General features: G+C 38.5%; 1 protein-coding gene across 1 annotated transcript in view; it reads left to right on the top strand.

The window, feature by feature from the left end:
- LOC114645487 (inner centromere protein A-like) overlaps nt 1-18,490 on the top strand; it is a 55,271-nt gene that overhangs the window by 15,566 nt on the left and 21,215 nt on the right. The window contains 4 exon segments of the mRNA XM_051922576.1: nt 16,545-16,584; nt 17,790-17,908; nt 18,018-18,058; nt 18,060-18,158. Of these exon segments, the coding sequence (XP_051778536.1) occupies nt 16,545-16,584; nt 17,790-17,908; nt 18,018-18,058; nt 18,060-18,158 (299 nt within the window).

Genomic DNA, 18,490 nt, shown 5'->3' with positions numbered 1-18,490 from the left:
TTCATATTGCATTAGTTATTTGTTGCGTTATACGATTTCGTTCTGTTGGATTTGAAATTAACACGCAAATACTTTTTAAACTTACAATTTTACTGTAAAACTTCAGTGCAATTTTTTTTATTAAATTTTCATCAATATTGCATTGAATTTTGATTCTGTGTTTGGACTTGCATAGTGACAACTCAATGTATAAGTGCCAGTGAGAGAATTTCATTTCTTTCTCTCTAATAAATAAACCGACTTTTTCGAATGTTTGTCTCTGTGATTTGTTAATTGTCTTTGCAAAAGCTATTCTAATGGGAAACTGTTAACGTTTTAATATGAATGGCATATCAAGATCTCCTTTGGTGTCTGGTATCCGTGGGAGATGTACTACATTACCTTTCTTGGACACATCCTTCTTTCAGCAGTAATTTGGGAGGTGGAAGATCGTAGTGTTAACGGTTGTAGATATTCTTCGAGATATTGTAAGTTGATGTTTTCATTTCCCACATGATCACCACCAACTGTTTCAGCATAGTCTATTGATATGTTTTTAACCAATTTGCCATGCAACCGATTGACAATTTTCACGTTAATTCGTTTGACTTCGTTAGGATTGCCCATGTACTTATTTCTTCTGTTGATAACCCTTCCGGATGAAATTCTTCAATAAGATTTGGATATAATAAGTCTTCTTTTATTGGGAACTTAAAGTGAGGAAAATATAAAAAATTATAAGGGCTAAGAGCAGGAACTGTGTCTGTCAAAAGCACGAATGAGAGGTGAGAGGGCTGTGTGTATGGTTGAATATGGTTGAGAGGAGGGCGTGTCTTGAAAAAATCTCATGGCTAAAGTCTCTTCTCGTGGGACTTGAAATTATCTCGTTGGAAAAAAATCTCACCTCAGCATTTCCTTTTATAATAGAGAGATGCATTTCAGTGGCATACATCTAGTGTACCACCATTTCAGAGTACAGTATGTAGAGTCCATCTGCAAAGGAGTAATCAGCATTTATAAGCATTGTCTGTGAATACATAAGTCACTTACTCTTGGCATTTGCTTTTCTACTATTATATCTGCTATCCTGAAAAACAGGCTACACATAATTATTACACTATGTCACTTTTAGGCTGCTTTACTCTCAGTCTTTCGGTACACTGCTGTAAAGGCATATTCTCAAAAGCCCAATACACAATTCTAAAATCATAACCCAGCTTGCTGACAGGACTATGCTGAGTATGTGACTGGGTACATTAGCACCTGTATTGACAACATCACGCCCACAATACCAGTCACGAAGTTCCCCAGCCAGAAGCTCTGGATAAACAGTCAGGTACGTCACATGCTACGTGCCCGCTCTCTTGCATTTAGATCAGGCACTGAGACGGAGTACAAAGCTGCGAAGTACGAACTAAGAAAAGCCATCACAGCTGCTAAGAGGCAGTACAGAGAAAAGCAGGAGGGCTTCTATTCTACTGCTGACTCTGGAAGTATGTGGCAGGGCCTACAGCACATCACAGACTACAGGACCACCACCAGCACAATCAACTCCACAGACAGTCTGCCAGATGATCTCAACACTTTCTACACCCGCTTTGAGACATCCAGCAACAGTACAGAGTGGAGGCACACACACACCTGGACCACACAACCCCCCTCCCTTCCCCCAACAGTCTCTTCAGGTCAGGTACACAAAGCACTAAGGAAGATCAACCTCCGTAAGGCAGCAGAACCAGGCAGTGGCAGTCAGGGAGGCTTGGGAGAGTGAGCCCCAGCGTGAGCGCCCTGGCCGTTGAGGTTGGAACCAGTGTCTTGGTCCAGAGGGATGAGCTGTACGTAGCCAGGGGATGGAAGGCTACCAGACCAGTGTGAAAGGCAGCTGCACCCGCTGATAGGGCGACTCCCCTTTTGCAGGGTCCGTATGGGAGAAGCAGGGGAGCCGCCAGCTAAAGGAAGAAGGCACCAAGTTTTTAAATGGGGATTGTTTCCAGCCTGTTTTTAACCTCGTTTTAATGGATGTATTTATTTGGGATTTTAACTTCGACTTAACACTTGTCATTTTTATGGATTATTTATTGAAACATTTTTGGAAGCAGTGCACTTTGGACACTGTTTTTGGCTTTGTTTTTGTTTTAATAAAAGTGCTTTTACATATTTACACCATCCCCTTGCTCAGTTTGATTTGTCCCTATCTGCCAGTTCATCGAGTAGCATCCACTTGTAGAGCCACAGCACCATACGTCACCGCAGTTGTTGACCTGCAGTTACAGACGTTACTGTCGTTTCAGGACTGACTTCATAAAATTACTTTTGGAAGGTTTTGGCAGGTCTTGGCAAAGCCCGGAAAGTAACGTCAGGTCAAGGACCTGTTCAGATATTAAGCGATAAAAATGAGAAGGAAAAACAGTACATCAAACCAAATAATACGCATCATTGTGAAGTTCAGAGGGTTTCTGCCATAACGTCCTGTCATACATCAAACTAAACAATACGGATTGTTTCTGTCAAATACACTATTAACATTTACGTTGTGTTCGGGTCTGTGGGAACCATTTAACATGTCAACAAAATTAAAATCATCAAGATCTGTGTTAATTGAAAATAGTTTTTCGTTTACATTCATGAAACGAAATATACAATATAATTACAATGTTTACACCACGTTAGAGTTTAGTAAAACGTTAATAATAAAAGTGATTACATTTTTTAAAATGTACTCTGCATGTGTGCAATATTGTTCTAAACCAATTTAGAATGAACATTTAAGCCAATCTAATATTTTTAAACATGTATGTGAAGAAAACGGCAATACTTATTCTACACTGAATTATGCTATATATTAATTGCCTTATATAGGACAGCTCTAGTTTTTATCACTTATTATTATAAATGATGGGTCATCAAAAGAGAAAAAAAAATACTAATAAGAACACAATTTATTTATATAGCACCCTTCCTATGCCCAAAATTCAGAAAGAACAACAGGACCTATATAAAATTGGCTACAAATAATATCTTCACTAAATAAAGATAAATACAGGATATACAAAACATTCAAATAAAATAAAAGACAATAATCCAGACTAAAATACAACATATAATACTACAAAAAATCTTGAACAATAAACATAAATTGTGATAAAAATTCAAACTCTGAGTACCTGGACAGATAGAGGAGGTAAACTGAAAGAAGGGTCAGAATGTCAGGTCTGTTTTATGGCTTCCTAAACGAATGAGTTAAAAAAAATGAATGGAGTCAGCTAATGTAATTAATTTTGGGGGTTCATTCCACAGTCAGGGCACAATACAGCTGAAGGCCCTGCTGTCATCCACAGAGTGCAGGTTAGTGTGGGGCACAAAATCAGAGGACCTTAGTGGGCAGGTTAATAACAGAATTTGATATTCCATCCTGTAAGACACAGGGAGCAGTGAAGGTGCAGCAGGATGGCTGTATTGTGCTCGCTGTTATTGGTTCGTGTCAGGACTCTTGCAGTTGAGTTTTGAATCAGCTGGAACTGTGATATAAGGTTATATTATTGTAAAATTAAGATAACTTAATTATTATATTAAAAATTAAGGCATGAGGGTTGTCCTGGACAACTGCCTGTCTCTTGGAATCTCCTCAATGCTCTTGAGACTGTGCTGGGAGACACAGCAAACCTTTTGGCAATGGCATATATTGATGTGCCATCCTGGAGAAGTTGGACTACCTGTGCCACCAACCTCTGTAGGATCCAGGTATCGCTTCATGCTACCAGTAGTGACACTGACTGTAGCCAAATGTAAAACTAGTGAAAAAACAGATGAGGAGGGAAAAATGTCATTTGCCTCCACCTGTTAAACATTCATTCCTGTTTTGGGGGGTCGTCTCATTGTTGCCCCTATAGTACACCAAAGCAGCCGAAACTGATTAACAAGCCCCTCTGCTGCTTAACTGACCTGATCAATATTCCAGAAGTTTCGCTGACTTGATGCTATACTTGGATTAAAAAGGGTTCCTTTAAATTTTTTGAACAGTATATTTTAATGTAATATTGTGGTTTTATAAGTCACTACACACATTACTGAAATACACTCAATGATAGTTTTGGATAGCCCCACACTTCAGTCCTTCACAAATGCAGGACTGTATTTTAATTTCTCTTTGAGAAGCATGAAAAATAATTGTGTTGAATCTCAACTTATGATTACATTTTTGCTATGCTACTGCTATAATCAGATGGTCACTTTATTTTAACAAGCAATGTAAATAACCTGTTTACTCTTTACCCTCAGATCTCATTCTATTTGTTTATCAAGCAGAACTGAATACTTTAATTTTCTACACAATACTGTAATAACTCTGCAGTTCAGCAGGCTAAAATAACACAGTAAGACACACAAACACATTCACTATGAATACTTACTACAGGTGCTGTCATTGGTTCCCCTGTGGATTGGACTGTTGAATCTACACAATGGCTGTACATGCTGGGGTCTTTGGCACATGTCGTCTCAATAGCATGCGAGGTGTCACCAGTGGTTTACCCTGCTCCTCAAGAAGCCTCTGTCTCCTTCTCCCTGTTCCAGTCTCGGTTCAGAGTTGTCGAGATGACAAAAGTATTTCTTTCTGAGATGTTCAATATGTTGAAAAAATTGCCTGTGGCCAGCATACAGTGTAATGTTTTGTCTAAATTCTTCACTCGTCTTTTTGTAGCATTATAGTCCATTATCATTTCTGGCCATGGAATCTCCTATTCCTGTGCAGATCACATTGTGCACCAAGGATGTGTCATTTGTTTAGACAAACATTAATGTTTTCACTGGCCTGTTCTGTGGCCATCAGTTGAGATGGGAGCTCTGGCTTATTTTTCCTTATTGTGCTAAGCAATTTTACCTTCCTCTTAAGGAGCTACTGGGGATGGTACCCAGCTGGGATGCCCAGAAGGACCGGAGGAGGGCGACTGCCCTGGTGGCTTTGGGGACCACGGGAACAGAGCTTAGAAGCTCAACACTATAGGAGCCCATGGTTACCGCTGGGTGTGGCGGAAGTGCTGAGGGGAAGAAGACCAGGGACACCCGGACTTGGGGGTGATTGGTGCAGGGGCACTGGGTTGTGTGTGCGTGATACTTTGTAAATATTGTAAATAAATGTGTGTGGGTTTAACCAACACTGTCTACCTGTCTGTGTCTGGGCTGTTCCCCACACATTTTTATGCAGATGGTGCTTAGATCTATTTCAGTGTTAAAAGTGACACTTCATCACAGCTTTCTCAGCTCACAACTTGCCTCAGTAAAATTAAATTAAAATTAAAACCTGAACAGAGCAAAACTCTTTAAAATTAAATTGCAACATAACTGAACCCTTGCAAAGTGGCACTAAAGTGCAACTTAAGAAAGCAAGCTCCTCTCTAACCATTCTTGGTGATGATCTCATCAGACCTTCTTTTACTGCAAAGAATCATGGGGGTCACTATGATTTCTCCTTTTCTTTTTTCACCCATGTAAACCATATTAAGAAACTTTCTTACATTCACCTGTGTCACATTTCTTATGTTTGCTCATTCCTCTCCTTTTCTAATGTTGAGAAATCTTGTCCCTGGTTTTATCACATCCCACATTGATTATTGTATATCACTACTGGCAGGTGCCACTTCTAATCTTATATCACAGTTCCAGCTGATTCAAAACTCAACTGCAAGAGTCCTGACACGAACCAACAACAGAAAGCACATCACAGCCATCCTGCTGCACCTTCACTGCTCCCTGTGTTTTACAAGATTGAATATCAAATTATGTTATTAACCTGCCCACTAAGGTCCTCTCATTCTGTGCCCCCCACTAACCTGCACTCTGTGGGTGACATCAGGGCCTTTAGCTGTATTGCGCCCAGACTGTGGAATGACCTCCCAAAATTAATGACATCAGCTGACTCCTTTGTTTAGGAAGACATTAAACAGACCTGACATTCTGCCCGTTCTTTCAGTTTACCCCCTCTATCTGTCCAAGTATTCAGAGTTTGAATTTTTATCGCAATTTATGTTATTTGTTCAAGATTTTTTTGTAGTATTGTATGTTGTATTTTAGTCTGGATTATTGCCTTTTATTCTATTTGAATGTTTTGTATATCATGTATTTATCTTTATTTAGTGAAGATATTATTTTAGCCAATGTTATATAGGCTCTGTTGTTCTTTCTGAATTTTGGGCATAAGAAGGGTGAAATATAAATAAATTGTGTTCTCATTAGTATTTTTCTTTTTTTTATTTTGATGGCCTATCGTTTATAAAAATAAGTGACAATAACTAGAGGAGTTCTATATAAGGCAATTGATATATAGCATAATTCAGTGTAGAATAAGTATTGCCATTTTCTTCACATACATGTTTAAAAATGTTAGATTGGCTTAAATGTTCATTCTAAATTGGTTTAGAACAATATTGCACACTTGCATAGTACATTTTAAAGAAATGCAATCACTTTTGTTTAACATTTTACTAAATTCTAACGTGGTGTAAACATTGTAATTGTATATTTCGTTTAATGAATTGAATGATTTTAATTTTGTCGACATGTTAAATGGTTCCCACAGACCTGAACACAACGTAAATGTTAATAGTGTATTTGACAGAAACGAACCACATTGTTTAGTTTGATGTATGACACGACATGATGGCAGAAACTCCCTGAATTTCATAATGATGGCGTATTATTTGGTTTGATGTACTGTTTTTCCTTCTCATTTTTATCGCTTAATATCTGAACAGGTCCTTGACCCGACGTTACTTTCCGGGCTTTGCCGAAACCTTCCAAAAGTAATTTTACGAAGTCAGTCCTGAAACTACGGTGATGTCACTTCCAGTTCTGTAACCGCGGGTCTACAACTGCGGTGACTTATGGTGCTGTGGCTCTGCAAGTGGATATTATTGATTTCATCCGGTTAAATTAGTGATGGTGTTAGGTTAGAGAGGCTCCCTTACTTCTGGGAGCATGGAGCAAGACCCGCACCGTCACATCCTTGTTTTTACTTTTTGGTATTTTGAACATACTTGAATGATTGAAACAGCCTGATTCATGCAGCTTTATAATAGTTAATTCACTTCTGTCAAGCAGCAGTGGCTATCATTTTAAGATCCTGCATCATAATCTGCCTTATTTTTTTATAATATTTCTAAGACTGAGGAAGCACACTTTAGACGGCACAGAAATTTCATAGTAGTATCACTTGAACAGAGTATCGTGAATGTTTTAGTTGCCCATCAGGTCAACTTGCAATATGTCCCCGCTATTTGGTTGGATTTTGCTAAACTAAAATATAAACACAGATGTATGCCATTTTGAAAATGCTGATAAACATATTAATAATACTCTTTAAGTTTTATACAAAGCAATTTTGAAAAATGTTCTAGAAAGTCTCTAGGACTGTGTCTCCTTATAACTATACTTGTGAGATTCCTTTTCAGCCTCCCAGGAGAATTTTTTTTTCACATAGTTGGTTTACTGAAAGGTAAAGTTAAACTTTAATATTGGATCGTGAAGCTTGATTATGCTGTTTCATTTACACATTTTGCCCTGCATTTGCACAATAGGTTCAGGTACATAAGTGACTTTGACTAAGTGTTCAGTCTCTTTCTGTTCATGATATAGTAAGTTTAGTTTTATAAAGATGGGGGAAGACTTTCAGCACACTTAAAATGAGAGAAATGGATAGAATTGGAGAGTCCTACAGAGAGCAAATTATAAAGAGTCAAGTGATGCACTTGTAGGAACTGTCCCATAATACCCCCTAACAATGAATGATTATGCTGTAATGGCTTTTAAGTTGTAGCTGCCACTATTACTAGAAAACATTCGTATTTCAGCCACTAAATGGAAATTTTCTATAATGCCGCAAGCTGTGCAGCTAATGAGCGCCAAGTGTTGTTAAACATTTAATAACGTAAACCTTTTTCAACAAAAATAAATTGGAGGGTTTTGTTCAGGATGGAAATCAAAAGCAAAATTTGTTATTGGTCTTGCTTGACTTTAGTATTACCTGAACATTAGAACACTCTAGACGAGAACAGGCCATTCAGCCCAACAAAGCTCTCTAGTCCTATCCACTTATTTCTTCCAAATAAACATCAAGTCAAGTTTTGAAAGTCCCTAAAGTCTTACTGCCTACCACACTACTTGGTAGCTTATTCCAAGTGTCTATCGTTCTCCGTGCAAAGAAAAACTTCCTAATGTTTGTGTAAAATTTGAACTTAACAAGTTTCCAACTGTGGCCCCGTGTTCTTGATGAACTCGTTTTAAAATAACAGAGCATGAAGATAGTGACACCCCTGCAACACTTCATGTACACTGGTGCTCAAAGCTCTCATTTAAACAGCAGGGTATAAAAAATACTACTTTAGCATTTAGTGAGAGTACTTTCTCTTTAATTCTTGATTGAGACCCTTGAGATTCAAGCCCACAAAGCTCACTGTTTGGTCATGGAAATATTTCTTCTGAACTTTTGTTGACATTTTGTAGTCTTAGGTTAACCCATTTGGCCCTGGATTTTCTGTTTTTATGGGAAACACTTTGTGAGGTATTCTACCTTTTGGGGTGTCTAGGAAGCTCAAAAATGAAAAAAAAAACAAACAAATTATCACTATTATACAATAGCTGCCAAATATTTAAATCTTCTTGAGGAAATAAAATTGAAAGTGGTGCGCACAATCCAGAAGTGTCCATTTTCACTTCCGTGTTTTGGGGACTGTACGGCAGCCTCTCCAGTCTGCGCTAATAGTAGCATGGCCAGTTTGAATGGCTGCAAACGTATTTGAGCTTTACAAAAAAAAATATATATATATATACACACACGCTCATATATACAGTACTGTGCAAAAGTTTTAGGCAGGTATGAAAAAATGCTGTGAACAAAGAATGCTTTCAGAAATATAAATAATGATTGTTTATTGTTACCAATTTACAAAATGCAAAGTGAGCGAACAAAAGAAAAATCTAAATCAAATCAATATTTGGTGTTACTACCTTTTGCCTTCAAACCAGCATCAATTCTTATAGGTACACTTGCACAAAGTCAGGGATTTTGTAGGATTATAGTCAGATGTATGATCAACCAATTATACCAAACAGGTGCTAATGATCATCAATGTCACACGTAGGTTGAAACACAGTCATTAACTGAAACAGAAACAGCTGTGTAGGAGGCTTAAAACTGGGTGAGGAACAGCCAAACTCTGCTACCAAGGTGAGGTTGTGGAAAACAGTTTCATGTCATGGCAAGATTGAGCACAGCAACAAGACAAAAGGTAGTTATACTGCATCAGCAAGGTCTCTCCCAGACAAAGATTTCAAAGCAGACTGGGGTTTCAAGATGTGCTGTTCAAGCTCTTCTGAAGAAGCACAAAGAAACGGGCAACGTTGAGGATCGTAGATGCAGTGGTCGGCCAAGGAAACTTAGTGCAGCAGATGAAAGACACATCAAGCTTATTACCCTTCGAAATTGGAAGATGTCCAGCAGTGCCATCAGCTCAGAACTGGCAGAAACCAGTGGGACCCAGGTACACCCATCTACTGTCCAGAGAAGTCTTGCCAGAAGTGGTCTTCATGGAAGAGTTGCAGCCAAAAAGCCATACCTCTGACGTGGAAACAAGGCCAAGCGACTCAAGTATGCACGAAAACATAGGAACTGGGGTGCAGAAAAATGGCAGCAGGTGCCCTGGACTGATGAGTCAAAATTTGAAATATTTGGCTGTAGCAGAAGGCAGTTTGTTTGTCGAAGGGCTGGAGAGCGGTACAATAATGAGTGTCTGCAGGCAACAGTGAAGCATGGTGGAGGTTCCTTGAACGTTTGGGGCTGCATTTCTGCAAATGGAGTTGGAGATTTGGTCAGGATTAATGGTATTCTCAATGCTGAGAAATACAGGCAAATACTTATCCATCATGCAGTTCCATCAGGAAGGCGTATGATTGGCCCCAAATTTATTCTGCAGCAGGACAACGACCCCAAACATACAGCAAAAGTCATTAAGAACTATCTTCAGCATAAAGAAGAACAAGAAGTCCTGGAAGTGATGGTATGGCCCCCACAGAGCCCTGATCTCAACATCATCGAGTGTGTCTGGGATTACATGAAGAGACAGAAGGATATGAGGAAGCCTACATCCACAGAAGATCTGTGGTTAGTTCTCCAAGATGTTTGGAACAACCTACCAGCCGAGTTCCTTCAAAAAACTGTGTGCAAGTGTACCTTGAAGAATTGATGCTGTTTTGAAGGCAAAGGGTGGTCACACCAAATACTGATTTAGATTTCTCTTTTGTTCATTCACTGCATTTTGTTAATTGATGAAAATAAATGATTAACACTTCCATTTTTGAAAGCATTCTTTGTTTATAGCATTTTTTCACACCTGCCTAAAACTTTTGCACAGTACTGTATGTATATATATATTGTGATAGATGGCCGGCTACATATTCCGGCCCTCAACCCCAGGCCGCCAGGAGGAGCTCTCCCGACAGCGTGGACGTGCCCCGAATTCCAGCAGGGCCTCATGGACTTTGTAGCTTTTATGCACAGCCCTGCTGGATGCCTTGGGGACCACCAGGAGTCGCTGTAGGGAGGCTCGTGGACTCATACATGCCCTATAACCCGGAAGTGCGTCATAATCCCATGACAGGAAGAAACGGCGTGCTTCCGGGTTGAAGAAAAGGACTGTTTACCCTGGCCCGGAAGTAATAAGGACTTGTGGGTTGTGGAACAGGAACCACTTCCGGTCAGGGGGTATAAAGGACCATGGGAAAGCCCAGTACGCTGAGCTGAGCTGGGTGGAAGGGTGGCAACACGTCTGGGAGAGGAGGATTGGTTTATTTGTATTGATTAATTTATGAGTATTGTGGAGAGAAGGGTGCTTGGTGCACATTATTATTATAAAATAAATAATAATTGGATTTTTATCTGGTGTCTGACGTCTGATCTGAGGGTTCAAGAGGACAACCGTGCCTCAAACTGTCACAATATATATATATATATATATATATATATATATATATATATATATATATATATATATATATATATATATATATATATAACTAATAGGATGTCAGGGCTTAAAGTGTTAAGATAGTATACATTGTACATACGATAGCTTTGACATAGATTTCATATTATTGCCAAGTGATACAGCTATGGAGCATATTATGTTGTCACTAATGGTTATTGAGGTATATGAGATTAAATAGAAATAGCATTTGTATATACAAACTATAAAAACTTTATATTCCTTGCTTTGTACCCCAATAAATACAAGTTATTGCCAATATACTGAAAACCCAATTGTGCTTCACTCACTCAGAGTATGGAAGCAATGTAGGAAGTATTTTAAGATAGAGAAGCTTTTATCTGCAGCACCTCTGCACGAGAACCAGCTTTTCCCACCCTCTCAAATGTACGTAGTTTTTTGTTGCCTGGAAAACATCCGGGATTAAATCGTTTAGAGATCTGTACATAGACAATGTTTTTGCATCCTACAAACAATTACACTCCAAATTTAAGTTTCCAGCAACACATTTCTTTCACTACATTCAAAATCGAAACTTTGTTAAACAGAACCTGCCCAATTTTCCTCACCTCCTACCTACCTCTATACCGGAAAAATTATTGCTCAGTCTCGGGGACGCAGACAGCATTTCCATAATATATAAAACTATTTTGCTCTCCCTCCCTTTCAAAGATCCAAGAGAACAGTGGGAAAATGATCTCTTACTCAATATTTCAGAAAAGGAATGGAAAGTAGCAATACACAGAATTCACTCGAGCTACAAATGCGCAGCTTAAAATTATATAGTGAGCGCATCGTTCTCGTTTATTTATTTATTTATTTATTTAATTTAATTGAAATCACACAACATTCCATACAAGTAAATCAATTTTTACAAAAATAAGATCGAAAACAAATCAACCCCCACCCCTGAGAAAGAGAGCTACGCCAGCAGAGTAAAACTGAATTAAGATAAATGAAGAAGAGAAAAAAAGGGGAGAGATTCTGCTTCCTCAGTGCTTTAAAAGCTTATTCTAAAATGTTATTGATTAGGTCCTGCCAGGTTTTGAAAAAGTTCTGCACAGATCCTCTAAGTGCGAATTTGATTTTTTCCAGTTTCAAATAGTATATAACATCAGTTACCCACTGACTTAGAATAGGTGAGTTAGGATTCTTCCAGTTGAGCAAGATAAGTCTGCGTGCCAATAGTGTAGTAAAGGCAATTAACAGTGTGTTTGTCCTTCTCCACTTTAAGCCCATCTGGAAATACACCAAACACAAGCTGTTAGTGGATTAGGAGAGATTGTGACACCAAGGCTATCTGAAAAGCATTTAAAGATTTTGATCCAGAATGATGTTAATTTGGAGCAGGTCCAGAACATATGGCCTAGTGAGGCTGGAACTTGATTGCAACGTTCGCAGGTTGGATCCCCCTCTTACTCCATTTATCTTTATTCATTTATTATTTTATCTATTCATTTGTCTTTACTAGCATAAAGTTTTACACTGCTGGCCTAGCTCTCTTTCTCAGGGGTGGAGGTTGATTTGTTTCTAACCTTTTTCTTTCTTTTCTTTTTGTTAAATTCGAGTTAAGTTTATGGAGTGTTATTTGATGTTAATAAATTCAATAAAATTAAAAATAAATAAATAAATAGAAATAGCGTTGACCTTTCTCTACACCCCTTTCAACCCCCCAACCCCCGCCGCCATTGTGCTTCTGCAAGTGAGGCAGGTTGCACTTTGCGAAGTCCCGGTCCTCTGACATGCCATGAGATGGAGCATGTCTACAGCAAAATAAAGCCCCCAACAGCTGTGTGAAGAAGGTTAAAACTGAGATCTTGTGAAGATACAGTCCAAATACAATAGACTAATGACAATCTTAAACAGTCCAAATATACAGACCAAGAGTGTGATGTTAAAGGAGAAAATAAAAAAATTAACACTGTAAAAGGCTGGGTACTTCAATAAAGCTTAAGACCATAGCTTGTTACTGTGTTAGCCGTAGTATGCATATAATTAAACAAACTTCAATGTAATAACTGAAGCTTAAACAATAACTTTACTTTTTGGTAATCAATTAACCAAGATATAGCCATAAGTGGCCCAAATGTGCATATAATTAATGAAAGAAATATCAATATAATGCAGCTTAATTAAAAAAGGGGAATGGAATGGCCAAAAAAATTGTATGAGTCAGTTGATCTAATTAATTTGGGAACAATATTCCAAAGTCTGGGGACTATACCTCTGAAGGTCCTGTCACCCATATAGTGCAGGTTAGTGTGGGGCACAACAAGGCCATTTAAAGCTTTGTAGGTTAATATAATTTTCTTTTCAATCCTGTAAGACAGAGGGAGCCAGTGAAAGCAAATTAGGATCAGTGTTATCTGCCTCCTGTTGCTTCTCCATGTTAAGACTCTTGCAACAGAGTTTTGAATCACCTGGTACTGTGACAGAAGGGCACCTGCCAGTAGGGAGTTACAGTAATCAAAGCAGGATGTAATAAAGGCATGGACAAGTTTCTCAGCATTAGAAAAGGAGAGGAATGATTGAACACGGAATATGTTACAGAGGTGGAAGTAAGAAGGTTTAATGTGGTTTATGTGGGTGGAGTAACGAGAAACAACAAGATTCCTTGCATTAGAAGAAGGTGTAATGAAATTGTTATATATTCTTATTTTCTGTATACGTTGTAACACAACCAAATTCCACAGGGTGAAGAACAACAGGAACACTTTATTTTACAAAACTGAACCAACCACAAACGCTATTATCTTTCTCATACACGTGTCTCTCTATTGCTTCTTCCACACACACTGCTCTAAACTCCACACCCTCTTATTTACAGTGCATCCGGAAGGTATTCACAGCGCATCACTTTTTCCACATTTTGTTGTTACAGCCTTATTCCAAAATGGATTCAGTTCATTTTTTTCCTCAGAATTCTACACACAACACCCCATAATGACAACGTGAAAAAAGTTTACTTGAGGTTTTTGCAAATTTATTAAAAATAAAAAAAATTGAGAAAGCACATGTACATAAGTATTCACAGCCTTTGCCATGAAGCTCAAAATTGAGCTCAGGAGCATCCTGTTTCCCCTGATCATCCTTGAGATGTTTCAGCAGCTTAATTGGAATCCACCTGTGGTAAATTCAGTTGATTGGACATGATTTGGAAAGGCACACACCTGTCTATATAAGGTCCCACAGTTGACAGTTCATGTCAGAGCACAAACCAAGCATGAAGTCAAAGGAATTGTCTGTAGACCTCCGAGACAGGATTGTCTCGAGGCACAAATCTGGGGAAGGTTACAGAAAAATTTCTGCTGCTTTGAAGGTCCCAGTGAGCACAGTGGCCTCCATCATCCATAAGTGGAAGAAGTTTGAAACCACCAGGACTCTTCCTAGAGCTGGCTGGCCATCTAAACTGAGCGATCAGGGGAGAAGGGCCTTAGTCAGGGAGGTGACTGAGAACCCGATGGTCACTCTGTCAGAGCTCCAGAGGTCCTCTGTGGAGAGAGGAGAACCTTCCGGAAGGACAACCATCTCTGCAGCAATCCACCAATCAGGCCTGTATGGTAGAGTGGCCAGACAGAAGCCACTCCTTAGTAAAAGGCATATGGCAGCCCTCCTGGAGTTTGTCAAAAGGCACCTGAAGGACTCTCAGACCATGAGAAAGAAAATTCTCTGGTCTGATGAGACCAAAGATTGAACTCTTTGGTGTGAATGCCAGGTGTCACGTTTGTAGAAAACCAGGCCACCGCTCATCACCAGGCCAATACCATCCCTACAGTGAAGCATGGTGGTGGCAGCATCATGCTGTGGGGATGTTTTTCAGTGGCAGGGACTGGGAGACTAGTCAGGATAAAGGGAAAGATGACTGCAGCAATGTACAGAGACATTCTGGATGAAAACCTGCTCCAGAGCGCTCTTGACCTCAGAGTGGGGCGATGGTTCATCTTTCAGCAGGACAACGACCCTAAGCACACAGCCAAGATATCAAAGGAGTGGCTTCAGGACAACTCTGTGAATGTCCTTGATTGGCCCAGCCAGAGCCCAGACTTGAATCCGATTGAACATCTCTGGAGAGATCTTAAAATGGCTGTGCACCGACGCTTCCCATCCAATCTGATGGAGCGTGAGAGGTGCTGTAAAGAGGAATGGGCGAAACTGGCCAAGGATAGGTGTGCCAAGCTTGTGGCATCATATTCAAAAAGACTTGAGGCTGTAATTGCTGCCAAAGGTGCATCGACAAAGTATTGAGCAAAGGCTGTGAGTACTTATGTACATGTGATTTCTCAGTTTTTTTATTTTTAATAAATTTGCAAAAACCTCAAATAAACTTTTTTCACATTGTCATTATGGGGTGTTGTGTGTAGAATTCTGAGGAAAAAAATGAATTGAATCCATTTTGGAATAAGGCTGTAACATAACAAAATGTGCAAAAAGTGATGCGCTGTGAATACTTTCCGGATGCACTGTATATTACACATGCGCACACAACCATGCCCTTTACCATATAATAAAATTTACAAATGAAGATGTATACATAACAGAGATCAACATAAAAGGCAAGTTTCTTTTCAGTCACTCTTGAAGTTGTGCTTTAGTGCCAATTTGCAGTTTTGTTGCTATTTAATTTTAAAGAGTTATGTTCAATCTAGATTTTAATTTGAACGATGCAAATTGTGAGGTGAGAATTGATATTTTGGTGGAAACAGGGCGGTTTCATCTTCCCAGTGCAACTTTACCTTTATTTTCTATCCTAATGAAAAGTCAAGCAACATTTCCCCATGAAAACATAACCTTGTAACACAGATTTTTATTTAATTAATAGATATTTTATTATCCTATTACAAACATCAGCCCACAAAGTAATATGGCTGTATATTTGACTTTCTCCTTAACAGATTCAAAGGTCAGTAGGACAATGTATTTTTAAATGTTAATGCAAAATGAATGTGCTATACATTCAATATCATTTATTTTAAATTAAAAAGCTCAATTAAGTTGCTAAACAAAAATAACTCAAAATCTAAATTTTCAGTGATGCAGTTTACCTCATAAATAATATGCAAACCTTGAAATATAACCATTGCCATTAATGTGTTACTCATTTTACTTTTTTTAAGTGTTTGATCAGAATTTAGTATGCATTTTTATTTTTACACTATTTTGTTCCTTCGTGTACAGTTCTAAACCTGGCCTGTCCTAAACTCCCTAGTTTAGAACTGTACATGAAGGAACAATTTGCTTTGTCATTCTGAAGTATCGAGTGTTGCCTGATGTGAGGAAAAATGATTTTAACACACAGCTCCAAATCTACTGTACATCCACTACTAAAACACAAATTAAGTTTGTCATTAAAGTCTTCTTCACCATGGCTGCCATTTTAATTAGCTTATTTGGTACCATCTTTGAAACAACTAATATCCACCCACTATTTAATTTTGTCAAAGAAATCCTGAATGTGTTCAACTTTTATGCAAGTTAATAGATTCCTTTCCAATAAAGAGAGTAAATACTGAAACTGTTTTTGTGTTTGTGTAGGCAACGGCAAGGCTGAACATTGTGCAGACCTCCTGAAAAGGTACACTTTCTGTCTTCCTTCCATCCATCAGGTTTGTCTATTTGTGTCTGCCTATGGTCATTTACTTAGTCATATTCACAAAGATTACCCTAGGCTGCTTTTTTGATTTCTCTGAATAATTGATAGAATATTTGAGTTTGGGATTCTACATACTAGAAATGTCTTTATTTTTTTTGATAAGTTCATTAATGTACTATATGTTTTTGTCATATGTTTAAGTCTGCTCCCTGCCTGAGCCTCTTTTCTGTCTTTATTTGTACAAGACCTGGAGTCGGAGAGCATGTTCCACCTAACAACTGAAGTTTTTGGATTACATATTTAGAAATTACAGGAGATGACATTATACAGCTTCCTCATTACTTTTCAGTAGCTTCAGATGTCAAAGGTATTATTATTTGGATAGCTAGTTAATGTGGTGTTTGACGGCACTGGTGGCTGTAGGAATGTTTTCGAGATATGGTGAGCTCCACTGCAGTCATTTCTTTTTCCACTCAGTCACAGTATAGAAGTTAGACAAGCCTGAATTCTGTTTAGTCTGTTTTTATGGGGAGCAGATTTTGAGTTAGCCAGTGAGTGCTAATCTGCAAGTCCAGTGCATACAATCAGGAACCCACCCCATTTGATTTTATTGTGGGCTGTGGTAGAGCATTTCTGCTAGTCATTGGGGAGGTTGCACTACAGGACTCAGTTACTGGAGTGTCCTGCAGTACTCCAGTTCTCCTTAAGATAATGTACTCTATATGAAAACTATGACAGAAAATTTTTGAAAAGGTAGTGTTCTGCGTAATCAGTACTAGGCTGAGAGGCTTTCTGGCAATTGGAGAGGAGGAGGCCAGGTTTTAAATTAGGTATTTGGCAGTGTTTTTATTTCAAGTTTCTGTCAGTGCCTATGTGTTGAATAGTAGGTTGTATAATTTGCACTTTTTAGTTGATCAGTAGTGTGATGACAAGTGATGGACCCAGAGGAAGAATGAGTTTTGATAGGTTAAGTGTTGCTAAAGGAAACTAGACTGCTTCATGTCCTGGTGTTTTATCAGTTTACTCCTGATACTTGAAGGTTTCTGTTGAGAACCACATTTAAACTAATCACTGAGAAAGCTATTACAATGTCAAAGCTGTATTTGACTTACCGTATAGTATGTTGCGAAAGTATTAAGTGTACCTAGTTCTGTTACATTGCTTTATTTTTGTTCAACATGACACAGCTGCAAGCAAGCAGTAGCGGAGTTAAACAGTCAGGGAGAAGATTGTCAGGCTGAACAGCCAGTCAGTCCAGTGAAGAAACCTCTCCCTGTTGTCAGTGTTCCTAAAAGCCACAGTGTAAGTATATGTGTGATGAACAGTACAGTGCATTAACTAATATACTTCAAGGCTTTGTGAAGGTTGTGTAAAAATTTTAATGTTTTGTTCAGTTCCACTGTCTGTCTTTTAAGCAGTGAAACCTCACATGAAGTCATTGCTTCATACTGTGCAAAAAAAACCAGCTATTGATGTCTACCCCAAACTTACTAGGTCGATCAACTTTTGTCAAATCCTTCATTAAACGCACTACCCCACTCAAAGTTGATATCAAGGTAATTAAAGACTTCAGTGCATCTCTTTACTGTATTAAAACTTTTAAAAACAGCCAAGCACCTTGTGCAAGATTCTTCCCTGAAAGTAAGAGAAACAAAGTATATTTTAGAGAAAGGGGGTGGCATTTTAATTTTATGGTTCATATTGTATATGACCAGATAAACTAACACTTAATGTTTTAAATAAGTAGTTGTCCATTGTGTTTTGTTTTATCATGCTAAATTACAGTAATTTCATTATATTCTTCTTGTTTTTCGATCCCTCCGAAGTGCTGTTAATCAAATGTCTACATAAGAGAATTTGGTTTCACAGGTCTTTACGGGCATCAGTC

Source organism: Erpetoichthys calabaricus, chromosome 2 (genome assembly GCF_900747795.2).
Source record: "Erpetoichthys calabaricus chromosome 2, fErpCal1.3, whole genome shotgun sequence".
Taxonomy (NCBI): domain Eukaryota; kingdom Metazoa; phylum Chordata; class Cladistia; order Polypteriformes; family Polypteridae; genus Erpetoichthys; species Erpetoichthys calabaricus.
This window is presented reverse-complemented; position numbering and strand designations above follow the sequence as displayed.